Source organism: Carex rostrata, chromosome 12 (genome assembly GCF_964058835.1).
Source record: "Carex rostrata chromosome 12, lpCarRost1.2, whole genome shotgun sequence".
NCBI classification, from domain to species: Eukaryota; Viridiplantae; Streptophyta; class Magnoliopsida; order Poales; family Cyperaceae; genus Carex; species Carex rostrata.
Window position 1 is genome coordinate 5832114 of NC_135929.1, and position 14550 is coordinate 5846663.

At 41.3% G+C, this 14550-nt stretch overlaps 1 protein-coding gene across 2 annotated transcripts; it reads right to left on the reverse strand.

Moving 5' to 3' along the window:
• Positions 1 to 1273: 1273 nt before the first annotated feature.
• GLT1 (NADH-dependent glutamate synthase 1) lies at positions 1274 to 13361 on the reverse strand. Of its 2 annotated transcripts, XM_078312641.1 has the most exons (23): positions 13228 to 13361; positions 11978 to 12460; positions 11601 to 11720; positions 11355 to 11468; positions 11127 to 11279; positions 10919 to 11022; positions 10710 to 10806; positions 9497 to 9606; positions 9243 to 9346; positions 8987 to 9166; positions 8449 to 8792; positions 8231 to 8289; positions 7674 to 8143; positions 6536 to 7405; positions 6292 to 6446; positions 6016 to 6177; positions 4378 to 5931; positions 4089 to 4295; positions 3728 to 4002; positions 3241 to 3546; positions 2557 to 2824; positions 2018 to 2275; positions 1274 to 1863 (listed from the first exon to the last, which is right to left on the reverse strand). In XM_078312641.1, the coding sequence occupies exons 2-23, from the start codon at positions 12353 to 12355 to the stop codon at positions 1612 to 1614; spliced, it is 6540 nt and encodes a 2179-aa protein (XP_078168767.1). In that variant the 5' UTR covers positions 12356 to 12460; positions 13228 to 13361; the 3' UTR covers positions 1274 to 1611. The 2 variants fall into 2 exon arrangements, with proteins under 2 accessions (XP_078168767.1, XP_078168769.1); XM_078312643.1 differs by lacking the exons at positions 10710 to 10806; positions 10919 to 11022; positions 11127 to 11279; ... (2 more) ...; positions 11978 to 12460; positions 13228 to 13361 and adding an exon at positions 10046 to 10188.
• Between the last annotated feature and the right edge of the window lie 1189 nt (positions 13362 to 14550).

Genomic DNA, 14550 nt, shown 5'->3' on the forward strand with positions numbered 1-14550 from the left:
TCTGTTTATCTAATCCGTACCGTATTCGTATTTGAAAAGATGGGTATGAGTAAATATTTTTTTTTCGTTTCAAATCAAACTTAATGGATATAAATATAATATTGCCTCCACCCAATCCGTATCGTACAAGTTAACACTCCTAGTTTTACAACATCTGTAGTCAGAGGACAAGAATTGCAAACTTATCGTATTATATATATGCGTGGCACGTATTGTAAATATCTGATAAATTTTTATCAAGATTAATTAATAGGGAGACATTAGGTTTCATGATAGAGCAGACATCAATTGACCATTCTTCTTCACTTTGATTGAGAAGATTGTAGACTCGCAGTTTTTAAGTGAAATGTTCAATTAAATTTAACACGACATCTAATTTTCGTCAACCTTGTCAAAGAATAGGTATGTTCGAAACAGAATAAACTTTTCAATTAGTAGTTGATCACGCATGCGTATACAACACCATATTCTTAGGTGATATGTGGTTGTATTGTGGCTAATGCAATTTGAATGCATTGGCAGAAGTTTATGGCTAGATTTGAACCTGACTTTATTAATACAAGCATGAAGATTTTGTGGAAAAACTAATTTACATGTTACATATCAATTTCATTCGCTACCATTTAATTAGTTTAATTATTTTAAACCTATGTAATTAATTACCGCCAAATTATCCAAATGAAATTGGCAGTTGATTTTTTTTTTTTTTGGTCCACAGTTGGCGAAATGAATCCCAAATGTAAGATATGCCAATATATTTTTATCAATATGATATGACAATATTTTATTTTTTTAGAAAAAAATAAATAAAAATAAAAATACAAACGTTCTGTTAAAGTGAGATCCAACTGATTTCAATTCGGGACGTAACAATGGGATCATCGTTTTTTTCCAGATTAAAGTTGAGGCCCATCTAAAGTAGTTAATTAGTTTAATTACTTTTGATTTGATCGCAATAAAACTTTTGATTTAATAAAGAGATATGACTCAAAAGTCAAAACTATTTGATCGTTATATTACCTACAATGATGCGTCGGAAGAATGTAACATTCTTTTCATTCTTTCAACCAAACGTCCATATTTCACTCAAAAGGAACAAAATAGACGCATCCACAATCGATTACCCTTCCAATCATAGGATTAACTCACATGTAATTAATGATTTTAATTCTATATTCTTTGCCTCTCTTTTTGTGAACTCTCTTTTTATTTTTGTTAACAAAATTTCCCAATTACCTACTTCGGAAAAAACATATAGCAATAATTAACAAGATAAACGGAACAATATATTCCATATACGAAAATAACCAATATAATCTACAAAATTTCAAAATCACCAAGATCAGGAAAGTGTAACAAAATCTATAGGCACCTTTCAATCAACAACTTTCCCAGCTATAAACATTTTAACACGTTACTCTATACATAAATTATTCATGACAATAAAAAAAAAAGCCACCTCAACGAGCAGCACCTTTTGTAAACAAAAATCCACAAAACCCATATAAAGAAAACCACAGAGAAAACCCACAAAATTTCAGGCACCCTGCAAAATTGATAAATCTTTAACCCCGCAAAGAGGTGCCAAAGAATTAGTTCAAAATTTCACTTTCAAGCAGTGACGGGTTGCACGAGATTTCCAGCAGGGTTGATTGGTGCATTCGCCGGCTCATCCCTCATTATATACTTGTCAACAGATGCTGCTGCCTGACGGCCCTCAGTGATGGCCCACACAACCAGAGACTGGCCCCGCCTGCAGTCACCAGCAGCAAACACCCCATCTACATTGGTTGAGAAGCGGCCAAACTGGGCTTTGAAGTTCGAACGCATGTCTTTCTCCAAGCCTAGCTTCTCGGCAACGGTCTATATAAAGCAATGAAAAGCAAAACAAAAGTAAGGACTATGACATGCATGCATTACCTCACACATTTACATCAGTGTTGTATTAAGTTGTGCGATCTGAGATTAATTTTGTGAATCTTAAATCAACAAGAAATCAAACTGAAATGAAAATTACAGGTTCGGGACCAAGGAAGCCCATGGCTAAGAGGACGAGATCGGCCTCGATTATCTGTTGCGACCCCTCAACCCCCTTGGGGAACATCCGACCAGCGGCGTCCTTCTCCCATTGTACTCGCACCACCTCGAGGGCCTTCACGGCTCCATTTTCGTCCCCAATGAAGCGTTTCGTCATCACCTCGTATGTCCTCGGGTCACTGCCGAACTTGCTCTCTGCCTCCTGGTGCCCGTAATCCACTTTGAATACTTTCGGCCACTACACACAAAAAAAAAAAGTTAAATATTTATGTCCACAAAATGTAGTCCGTTTCTATATCTAGTTTACAGTTTTGATTTGTGATATAGAATTCTGTTCCAATGAAGTCGATGAAGGTAAGCTAATGTTGTGCTTATGCGCCACTGCTTAGGCCTCAGTTGAACACTAAGACCTCATCGGAACATTGATATTGAAAATTATATTTTAGGAGTAATTGTCTAAAACATCCATTGTCCTAGTAAAAGGACCGGAATAACCACTTCTAAAAGGTAGAAATTCACCTGTGGCCACGGGTTGTTCTTAGCTCTGGTGGGAGGTGGCTTAGACAAGAGCTCCAGGTTTACAACCTGGGTACAGCCATGTCGGATTGATGTGCCAATACAATCTGTGCCAGTGTCACCACCTCCAATCACCACAACCTTCTTTCCCTTGGCACTGATGTAATTTCCATCTTCCAAGTTGCTGTCAAGCAAGCTCTTCGTGTTGGCATGAAGGAATTGCATTGCAAAGTGTACCCCCTTAAGATCCCTCCCTTCAATATTCAGATCCCTATATAAAACCAAAATCAAAGATGTGATTAATTATATGCTTTCAATTCTTGTGCACATGTAAGGCATTGTTCATACCACCCCCAAGAGAGTTTTTGTGGTTGGTACATGAGAGTGCAGTGGTACAGGATCTGCCAGGTCTGTTATGGAATTGATACATGCTAATGAATGGATAAACTAAACCTTAAATCCTCAAAATAAGATCACAACTAAGCATAACAAAAGCCAGGGGAACACATAAACATATCAGAATTGTTACCAAACTGTGCCTGGACTCTTATTCCAACACAAAATCTCAACTAACCTCAAGCTCTGGCCCAACTTAAACCTCAACAACACACATCAAGCAAAGGAAAAATGCAATCAACAATATAAAACAAAGTAATAAAAATTTCAAGTTTATTATAGGCAAAGTACCTCGCATTAGTGGCACCGCAAGCAAGAATGATCGCATCATTATCAGCACGGAGGGTTTCCAGGGAGTAGTTGGGGTCAACACCTACGTGTGCATTAGTGACAAAGGTGATGCCTTCCTTGGCCATGAGGTCAACACGGCGCTGCACCACACCGATCTTGTCGGTCTTCATGTTAGGCACACCATACATCATCAGGCCACCGATTCTGTCAGCCCTCTCATACACCGTCACCAAATGCCCCATCTTATTCAGCTGGTCCGCAGCCGCCATGCCAGCTGGCCCGCTTCCAATGATGGCCACCTTCTTCCTGCAATAGAAGAGTGCATGCTTGTTGTTAGATGTTAGACAATATAATGATTTTGACAGCTAAAATTATAGACATTATGTATTGACAAAGCTAAATGTTAACAGTATATCTCGGCCTAATAACTCAAAGTGAATGGAAGGAAAATCATCATGGATATATTACTTGACAGAAAAAGCTATACCCTGTTCTTTGGAGAGGAGGTCTGGGCACAATCCAATTTTCAGCGAAGCCCTTGTCAATTATGGCACATTCGATGCTCTTAATAGAAACAGGATTTTCAATAATGCCGAGAACACATGAACCCTCACAAGGGGCAGGACACACCCTGCCCGTGAACTCGGGAAAGTTATTTGTCTCCAAGAGTCGGTCCAAGGCTTCGCGCCATCTGTTTTGGTGCACCAACTCATTGAATTCAGGTATCTTGTTTCCAAGTGGGCATCCAGCACCAGCGCTCTCCTGTGGAAGGAAAAAAAAATTGAAAATCAAGGCAGGAAGGTTGATTAAGGAAATAACTTTATCACTGAGATAGTACTGATATGCACCTGATGACAGAAGGGGGTCCCACAATCCATGCAACGAGCTGACTGTGTCTTGAGCAGCGCACCAGGAACATTTTCAATGGCCACTTCATTATAGTCCTGGATCCTCTCCAAGGGGTCCCTGTATGAAATCGCCTTCCTCTCGTATTTAATAAAGCCTCCCTTCTTTATCGCATTCTCAACATCAGTTGGTCTCACTGATTCTGCAACCTAAACAATATCAAAGAACTTGATTAATAAACAAAATCAAATCAAATACTGTCAAAGTAGCTTTGACATAAAATCCACTCACCACACCAACTGGTACCGGTGCAGCAGCAACAGCTTCACGAACGATAGCTTGTTCCTTTGCCTTCATTGCCCTCTCCTCGGCCTCCTTTGCAGCATTCTCTTTGAGAACCCTCTTGTAATCCCTCGGGAACACCTTCACAAACTTGGTTATCATGCTTTCAAAATTGTTGAGCACCTCACTCGCCCAATCACTTCGCGTGTATCTTCTGTGCTGCTCAATCATCATTTTCAAGATGTTCACATCTTCTTGCTCCACTATACTCTCCAAATCAACCAACTCTGTGTTGCACCGGCTTGAGAATTTTCCATCCACGTCTAGCACATATGCAATGCCACCACTCATGCCTGCAGCAAAGTTGCGTCCGGTTCTACCTAAAATTACGACTGTGCCACCAGTCATGTACTCACACCCATGGTCTCCAACACCCTCAACAACTGCCTTTGCACCAGAGTTGCGCACACAAAACCTCTCAGCAGCCATGCCGTTGAAGTAGGCTTCACCTTCTATGGCACCATACAATGCCACATTTCCAATGACAATATTGTCCTTGGGTACAAATGTACTCTGTCTCGGGGGGTAAACTATGATTTTGCCACCAGATAACCCCTTCCCAACATAGTCGTTGCTGTCTCCTTCAAGCTCTAGAGTGATGCCCGGGCAGAGGAAAGCACCAAAACTCTGGCCCGCGCTGCCCGTCAACTTGACATGGATTGTGTCCTCGTTCAAACCCTTGAGGTGGTACCGTTTTGTCACCTCATGGCTTAGCATGGTACCAACAGAGCGGTTCACATTTATGATTGGAACCTCAATGTACACCTTGATGCTTGGGTCAGCAAGAGTGACTTGTGCCTTTTCAATCAGCTTGTTGTCAAGAGCCAATTCCAAGCCATGATCTTGCTTCTCAATGCAGTACTGTGCGGCACCTGGACGGATCTCAGCTGCCGGCTTCAGGATCTTCGATAGATCAATGTTCTCTAGCTTCTCATTGGCTTGCACCACCTCAGGATCGATCTCAAGCATGTCAGAGCGGCCAACCATCTCATGTATGGTGCGGAAGCCGAGCTGGGCCATAATTTCCCGCAACTCCTCGGCAAGCATGAAGAAGAAGTTGATCACATGTTCTGGCTCACCTTTAAATTTTTTCCTCAGCTCAGGGTCTTGAGTAGCGATACCGACAGGGCACAAGTTGGTGTGACACTTGCGCATCATGATGCAACCAAGAGTGATCAAAGGAGCGGTACTAAACCCGAACTCCTCAGCACCGAGAAGGCAAGCAATGGCAACATCCCGACCAGTCTTGAGTTGGCCGTCAGTTTGTACAACAGCACGGCCACGTAGGCCATTAGCAACTAGGGTTTGGTGGGTCTCGGCCAGACCAAGTTCCCATGGAAGACCAGCATTCTTGATGCCAGTCCAGCGGGAGGCACCAGTACCACCATCATGGCCAGAGATGAGGACATGTTCTGCATGCCCCTTGACAACACCACTAGCAACAACCCCTACACCAGCCTCAGAGACTAGTTTCACACTGATCCGAGCTCCAGGGTTTGAGTTCTGTAAACAACGAGAAAAGATATGAGAAATGGTTTGAGTTGCTGAAGGGACAAGCTACTAGGAATACTATAATTGGTATGTTACCTTGAGGTCATGGATGAGCTGTGCCAGGTCCTCAATAGAGTAGATGTCATGGTGAGGTGGAGGGCTGATGAGACCTACACCGGCTGTCGAATGCCTTGTGACGGCAATATCACCTATTACCTTGCCGCCAGGAAGCTCACCTCCTTCGCCTGGCTTAGCACCCTGTTTAACAAAACCAAATAGTAGAACAAACAATTACGTTCAGGTTGTCACAGAGGTGAAGAAATCTGCAATTTATTTCTCGAGTACAACAATGTGGATAGAGAGAAAAACTACCTGGGCCATCTTAATCTGAAGTTCATCAGCATTTGTGAGGTAGTAGCTGTTAACACCAAACCGACCGCTGGCAACTTGCTTGATTGCACTTCTCTTTGGGTTCATCGTACCATCTGGCAGAGGCTCCATGCGTGCTGGCTGCTCCCCTCCCTCACCTTCAAAGAGATGGGCATAGTTACATAAGAACCAAACAAGAATTAATAAGATATTACACCATGAACTCTTAATCAAATTTAAACAATACCAGTATTAGATTTGCCACCAAGCTTGTTCATGGCAATGGCAAGTGTGGTATGTGCCTCAAGCGAGATTGAACCATAACTCATGGCTCCGGTAACGAATCGCTTCACGAGATTTTTTGCAGGTTCCACCTCATCCACAGATATTTTCCCCTCCACATCCTTAAATTTTAACATACCCCGAAGATTGCATTGCTTATTCAGCTCTTGTATGCGTGCTGAATACTCCTTGTATGCAGCCCGGCTGTCAAGCCTCGCCGCCTCTTGTAGTTTGGCCATAGCAAGAGGGTCATTTAAGTGTATCTCACCTCCTTTCCTCCAGTGATAGTCGCCTGGGTTAGGCAATGCTGTTGCATCTGCACTTCCGGGAGGTGGAGTTCTAGTGGGGAATGCCACATCATGAAGGCGAAGTGCATCCCTTGCTAGCACCTCAAACGAGGCACCATCAACACGGCTCGGGGTGCCCAAGAAGCATTTGTCAATCACCTTCTTAGAAAGACCAAGTGCCTCGAAGATTTGTGCACCTTTGTAGGAAGCAAGTGTTGAAATACCCATTTTTGCAAGCACCTTCATTATACCGTAGTTGGTTGCATAGAAATACTTGTGTACAAGCTCTTCTCTGGTATATGACTCGCCGGTCTCCTTGGGAGGGATCTTTTTGTCAGCTTGGAGGCGCCAGATTGCCTCGATGGCAAGGTATGGGCAAATGGCATCAGCACCATAGCCAACCAGGGTGCAGAAGTGGTGCACCTCACGTGGTTCAGCTGACTCAACCAAGAGGCCGACACGCGTGCGCTCGAGCTTAGAGACAAGGTGCTGGTGCACCGCACCGACAGCCAAGAGAGAACTGACTGCAACAGACTCAGGCGAAAACCCTAAAATACAAAATATTACAAAGATGATTCCAAATATCCAAATGTTATGTACTTATGATGTATGGTATCAATATTACAAGTATGATTGAATTTTTACCAGGGCACCTGTACTTACTTGAGGGTATTTTGGTTTCAAGGGTTCACAGATATTATAATATTTTCTTTTTTCCTATCCATGCTTTTCAGGAAATCTTATTCGCTTGGATCTCATCTTCTAATTATCTATATTCTTTTGGCATCACAAGCAAAGACAATAAACAAAGCTAACCTCTATCAGACAGTACAATCATGTTGTACCCCTCATGAATGGCCTCACGGGCTTCAGCACAGAGACGGTCAAGTGTCTGCTCAAGGCCCTCGCGGCCCAACACCTTGGGGTATGTTGTGTTGAGCACCTTGCTCTTCCACCCCCTGTAATCCATCTTTTTGATAGCCTCCATTTCATCAGTTGACAGGAGTGGTCCCTTTAAAGCAAGCCTGTTGCACTGCCCCTCAGTCGTCTCTGACAAATCACCTTCAGGCCCTACCATACACTCCATGGAGGTCACGATCTTCTCACGAATCGGGTCAATCGGAGGGTTCGTGACTTGTGCGAACATCTGTTTAAAGTACTCGAAGGTCAGCTTGTCGCGGTTTGACATGACGGCAAGAGGTGCGTCATTGCCCATTGAACCAAGTGCCTCAGTCGAGTCATTTACCATGGGGAGCAGAAGCATCTCCAAAGCCTCTACTGTAAAGCTGGACAGAGAGAAAGAGAGTGGAAAAATGAATAAAAACATAATTTGAAAAATTGGTAAGCGGATTGTGATTTGTGTTACTACATACCCAAAAGCCTTAAGTGGAGATAAAATTCCTCGAATGCCCTGATTTTCCTCATCTTGTTCCTGAATGGGAATAGACCAACAAATAAATAACTGTTCAACTATAATCCTGTGCTCAAACAATTCTCAACAGGTAAAACACACAGAACAGAATCTCCTCACACATTAAAAAAATGCTCCAAAAACCGAAAGAATATACCCAAGACCAAGTTAGAAACTCACAGGAAGAGACCCAGGGATTCTCGGGGCAACTCGCTCCGGCTCAGGAACTGAATCCACAATGTCGGCAAGCGTCAGCTTCTGCCTCTTGAGCCACTCACCATATGGTCTTGCCTCAGAATACTGCTTCTTCAAGGCATCATCATCTACAACCTTGTGGTTCTCAAAGTCAACTAGGAGCATCATGCCAGGGTTAAGGCGACCCTTCTTCGCCACATCAGCGGGGTCGACGTCAACTACACCAACCTCGCTTGCCATTATCACACGGTCACTGTGTGTGATATAGAACCGGCCCGGTCTCAGCCCATTTCGGTCAAGTGTTGCCCCTAGGTACCTCCCATCAGTAACTGAAAACAGAACCAAGAAAAAAATATGGGAGATGGACTTTAACAAAAAAGCGAGTCTTCTTCAGATTCGAGACACGAGAACATTTTTCTTTTCATATGTATATTTCCTCTGTAAGACTTCCATAAGATATAAAATGCGACACTGCAAACAGGACCACATGCTTATGGCCTCTCAGAAGAAGCTAGAGACTTACACGAGATGAGAGCAGGCCCATCCCAGGGTTCCATGAGAGCTGAGAAGTACTCATAGAGAGCCTTCCTCTCAGGATCCATGTTCAAATCATTCTGCCATGCTTCTGGTATCATCATCATGATGGCTTCCGGAAGGTTTCTGCCTGCCCTTACAAGCAGCTCAAGTGCCCCATCAAATGCACCTGAAATAATAAATATCTAAGCATTAGGGCGGCACTGATGGGAGGTAGGGGAAACAAAAATAATATCTTTATGCACCTGAATCAGATGATGTGGCATCAACAATGGGAAGAATCCTCTTCATCTCTTCCTTTGATAGGCCCAGCTTCTCGCATTTTAAAAGGCCTTCGCGTGCCTTCATCCTGTGGACCGAAGATACGAGCAAGATGAAAGTTAACACAGATGAACAGATTTTACAGAAAGCAAGCAGAAAAAAATGAATAATAAATAGTAAATAACAATGGTAATGGACGAAAGGAAAAAAACAAAAAAAAGCTACAATTATATCGTACCAGTTTTTGTTCCCTCGGAGAGTGTTAATCTCTCCATTGTGGCCTATGACACGCATAGGTTGAGCACGGTCCCAGCTTGGGAAGGTATTTGTTGAGAATCGTGAATGGACCTGTATATATACATTCAAATACAAAATTAGTATAACTAACATTTCTTTCCTTTTGGAAAAGGAGGATATCAGGCTTGTTTTGTCGAACAACACGTAGCAGGACTCTTAAACACATCACCGTTCTTGATTTATTTTCCTTTTCCTTTTTTTTATTTTTCAGGTTCAAGGTTATTGGGTTTTAAAAAAAAAAAAAACTTTGACGGATGCTGTTCTGGGCACAAGTCCTGGCCTGTACCAGTGTATATTGGCTGGTTACAACTTAGGCGAGACCCTCAACTAATTTGGTAAGACAGTACACAAGAGCTAATGTCAGGTTTTGACCATGTGATTCAACGGCATATTAGGCTTAGTACTAAATGTATGGAGCAATCTGGAATAACATCTTCACTTTAATTAGAATGTTAAGTTGATTAAGTTTAGATACAATGCAAAACATAACCTTTCATTACAAACCAAACAATTTTGCGAGTCTCATCCTGAAGCACAAGAGCACAGGAGTAACAACTGCATCAGGATATTCTGCAAGATGGGTTTATGGTCAACCATAGAAAGCCCGCTACCCGTTTACCCGCTTAAGACCTGTACTATTGCCCCCCCAAGTATATTTCCAAGCAATTCAGAGTTCCATGCAAAGATAAAATTGCAAGAAAAATGTTGTTTGCAATTTTATGTCAGAGGCTCTCCAGATGTGCAACATGCATCAAGAATTGTAGCACCAAATACAAGTACCATACAGGTGTTCATGCTAGTACGGTTTGGTAATGTATCAGCGGTACTGGGCAGTACCCATTACTGCTACACCAATTTTACCAGTTTTATTTTATTTTTGGGAGGTTTTAATAGTTATTGGGCACATGGTATTCTGTAATTCAGGTATGTACTATACAATCCTGCAATTCTTATTTATGTGCAATATGGAGAGCTTGAAACAATAGGTTGACCTGTGAAATCACTTGGGGGCAATGATACAGCTCCAAAGATAGAAAAGAAGGCATATTTAAAATATTCTGCCTTATTAGATTAATCATTTTTACAAACCCCACTGGACGATTGCTATCAACTCACCAGAGCTAATAAAAAAGGGTGGGATAGGAAGCATTTACCAGGGCCATGTAACTCGAAAAATTTTCATCACCTAGATCTGCATAATAGTACCCCTTCAACTGAGAAGGTTTTAGCTGGCCTTTGTACACCACAGTCCTAAATTTTTACAGTGAACAAAAATAAAGAAAAGAGATTTAGAAGAAAAATAATATTAAGTGAATGATTCAAGACAAAATCAAATGTTCAATGAGCATATAGATATAAGTACCTTGAAGAAAGAGAGCACACATAGTAATCCCTCTTACCGCTGCCAACTTGGAGGCCCAAAGCAGCTCGGATGGAAACAATAGATAGCTTCCTCAATATGAACATCTGATATCAACAACCAAAAAAGTGCCCGCTTAAATCAATGCCTATAAATTTAGTGAAAAATCGATCTCCACTGATTGAATTTTACTTATACAAAAACACAACACCTGCTGCTCAAAGCTGGCAGTAGATTTGGGGCTTTTTGTGAGGAAGGCCTGTTCTATCACCGGCTCTGTGTCAAGGGCTGACTGACCCAAATCAGAATTGTCAGTTGGGACTGCACGCCAGCCAAGCACAGTGTGACCCAGGGACTCAGCGACCTAAAAATAAACATAAATTATTATACGCTCCTTTGATGAAGTCTTGACCAAATATAGAGGTAAAAGGGGCAGTACCGTTGTAAAAACTGTTTTGCTAAGTTCTCTGCGTTTTTCATCTTGCGGCAGGAAGAACATGCCAACTGCATACTCACCAGGTTGCGGCAGCTCAAATCCGGCATCTTTAGTCACCTGAAAAAAGGAATGGTACACCATGAATTTCAGCATTTAAAAAAATAATCATTCTTGTTTACTAACGTCCAAATTTTACAGTACCTTCAATTCAGTCACGAGTTCATTTAACAAAAATTGGGAGTAATGTACCTCCTTAAAGAAGCCACGAGGAATAGCAACTAGGATACCGGCACCATCACCAGTGTTCTCTTCACAACCACATGCACCTCTGTGGGCCATCCTCTCAAGCATTGTTATAGCATCAGCAACCTGAATTTCCAAAAAGGAAAATGGAATTGTAATTCAATCAAGCTCCATTTTATTTTTTTTATGAAAAGGACATCAGAAGAAAGAAACAATATTATGTAGAGGAAAGCAGTAGGGTCACATCCAGTAAAGTTGAGGACCATAATTAAAACCAACTTTATTAAAGTTTGGAAGGTGGAACCATTAATCTTCCTGAATAAATATGTTAAACAGAATAAAATTAAATAAATAATACATTTACCAGGTGAAAAGGTCCTTACCGTTTCGCGCTTGTACTCTCCTGAGAGCTCGGCAATGAATCCAACACCGCATGAATCCCTCTCGAATGAAGGATCATACAGCCCAATTGGCTTCTCAGGCAGCATTGACAATGACCTTTGCTCGGACCCATTTCCATTCTCGAGCCCAACAACCTGTTTCTCCTCCTGCTCTTCCCAAGGCTGTGCCACCTCCTCTGGCACCGGGGAGTTTGTGCCAAGAAACTCGCTCTCTATTGAATTAGCATTGAGGCGGCGGGAAACAGATAACTGAGCAGCACGGCCACCTTGATGGATGTTTCTCTTGAGATGTGATGGAGGTGCCACACCCAAGAGGGAGCCATTGCGAAGCTTGAAGCTTAAGCCGTGCGCACTTGACATCTCCTGTTCTGAATGTTGTGAAAGTCGGTGTGTGTTTGTTGTGCTGAAATCAAGGGTTTAGAGGGAATGTTGGTGGGCAAAAAGCAACGTTTTGCTTTGTACCACCTGCGTTAGAAATAAAAAAAATGGTAAGAATTAGAATGGGGTATATTTAGAATGGAAACAAATCTGCACTGCAGGTGGAAACATAACAGATGATGGGAATTTTAAAACTAAATTAGAGGAATGAACATTAAAAAGTTGAAATTATTCGATGCAAGCAAAACCAAAGCATAGCTCAGAAGCAAACAGGAGTTAAGATTTAACCATTAAAAGAGTTAAAGCTACTATGCTTGTTTATGAATTTGAACAAAAAAATGTTCAAGCTCTCACAAGAGTTTTAGCATTAATCTTTTGAGCAGTCAGAATAAACCTGAAATGATCCTTTATACCAAATTAATGAGACCAGACAGAACACAGAATTAGGCAGCTAATAGCACTGAATTAATAATAAACGAATATATAAACATCAGAACCATTGGCTAAAAAACAAACCACATGCCTTGTGGACTATGAAAACAGAAAAGTATAAAAAAGAAAAAGAAAAACAGATCTGGAACTAAATCTCTGACGAATTAGCACAAGGTCAAACCCTTCTCTCGCCACGCGACCGACGCATGTATCCAGAGATAATTTGCTTTGCGCCGAAATAGAAAAGCAAAAACTCCCGAAAAAACTAACAACTCAATAACAATTTTCATGAAACATCTACCGTGTCTAATCTAATTAATTCAAAGCAACAGCTACATACTGGCACACTAAATTCAACAAAGGGATTGAAAGACAGAGATATAAATAAAGAGGAAGAGATTATCTCCTATCCGTCTCCTTACCTGCTTCTCAGTCTCCGTCTCTTTGCTCTTCCTCCTCTCTAAACCAAAACTACTATTTTCTCTTTTTCTCCCCCTTTTACCGATTGGATTTGGAGCACCGCTCTCTGGGGTTTTATAGAGATTTAGCGGTGTTGGGTCCGCCCCAGCTACCCCCAAGTGGGCCCGGGTTATTTAATTAAACAATGCTTAATTATTAGTAATGGGATTTAAATTAAAAAATTCAATGTATTTTATTTCTGTAATAATGAGCTAAATTCCAGTTTTGCTTTCGCTCTTTTTTTTTTCTTAGATAAATAGAAAGAAGGCAACTGGGCCCCAGCGACAGCTGGCAATCTTTCGTCGTCGTATTGCGCTTTGCGCATCGTTCGCCTATGCGGCACTCGACAGCCGCTCATGGCGGGACCCACAAAAACCACACTGATCTATTGATGTACGAAGACTGTTTCGTCTTTTTACACCTTTGAAAATGTAAAGTTTTTCTTATTAAATTAATGTCGAGTTCTTTTATAGTTCTGTTACGGTCTATACACCGGGAGTGGACAGTTTAAGAACTGAAAGGCTCCGGTTCGGTTCGGCTCCGCGCCGTGATTTTTACATATAAGAAAATTGAAAAACAAAATATTAAAAACGAGAATGGGTCTGTGAAAATTTTAAAAACAGGAGGGGATATACGACTCATGGTGTCCCTGAGGGACACCATACCAAATTCAAGTCCGACGAAAAAAAAAAAAAAAAATTTTGAAAAACCAGGGACGCCATGGCATACCCCAGCCCAAAAAAAAAAAAATTAATTAAATTCCAGGGACGCCATGGCATATCTAGTCCCATATACAAATCTCACGAAAAACGCTAAGTCAAATTTCAGCTGAAAAACGCTAAGTAAAGTTTTATTTTCAGCTTTTGTATATGGGATTGGATATGCCATGGCGTCCCTGGAATTTAATTTTTTTTTTTTTTTTGCTGAAATTCTTGGGCTGGGGTATGCCATGGCGTCCCTGGTTTTTCAAAATTTTTTTTTTTTTTTTGTCGGACTTAAATTTGGTATGGCGTCCCTCAGGGACGCCATGGGTCGTGTACCCCTTCCTGTTTTTAAAATTTTCACAGACCCATTCTCGTTTTTAATATTTTGTTTTTCAATTTTCTTATATATAAAAATTGCGGGGCTCCGCGGCCCCGCAATTAAAAGGATAAAGATAAAGGACATCTTTACAGTTTTACCCATCATATTTACAGAATTAAAATAATAAGTTTATGTTATCTACAATTCCTCTTATTATTTTTTTATTAGTGTAAACAAAAAGCAAAAAATGTGCCAATTATATC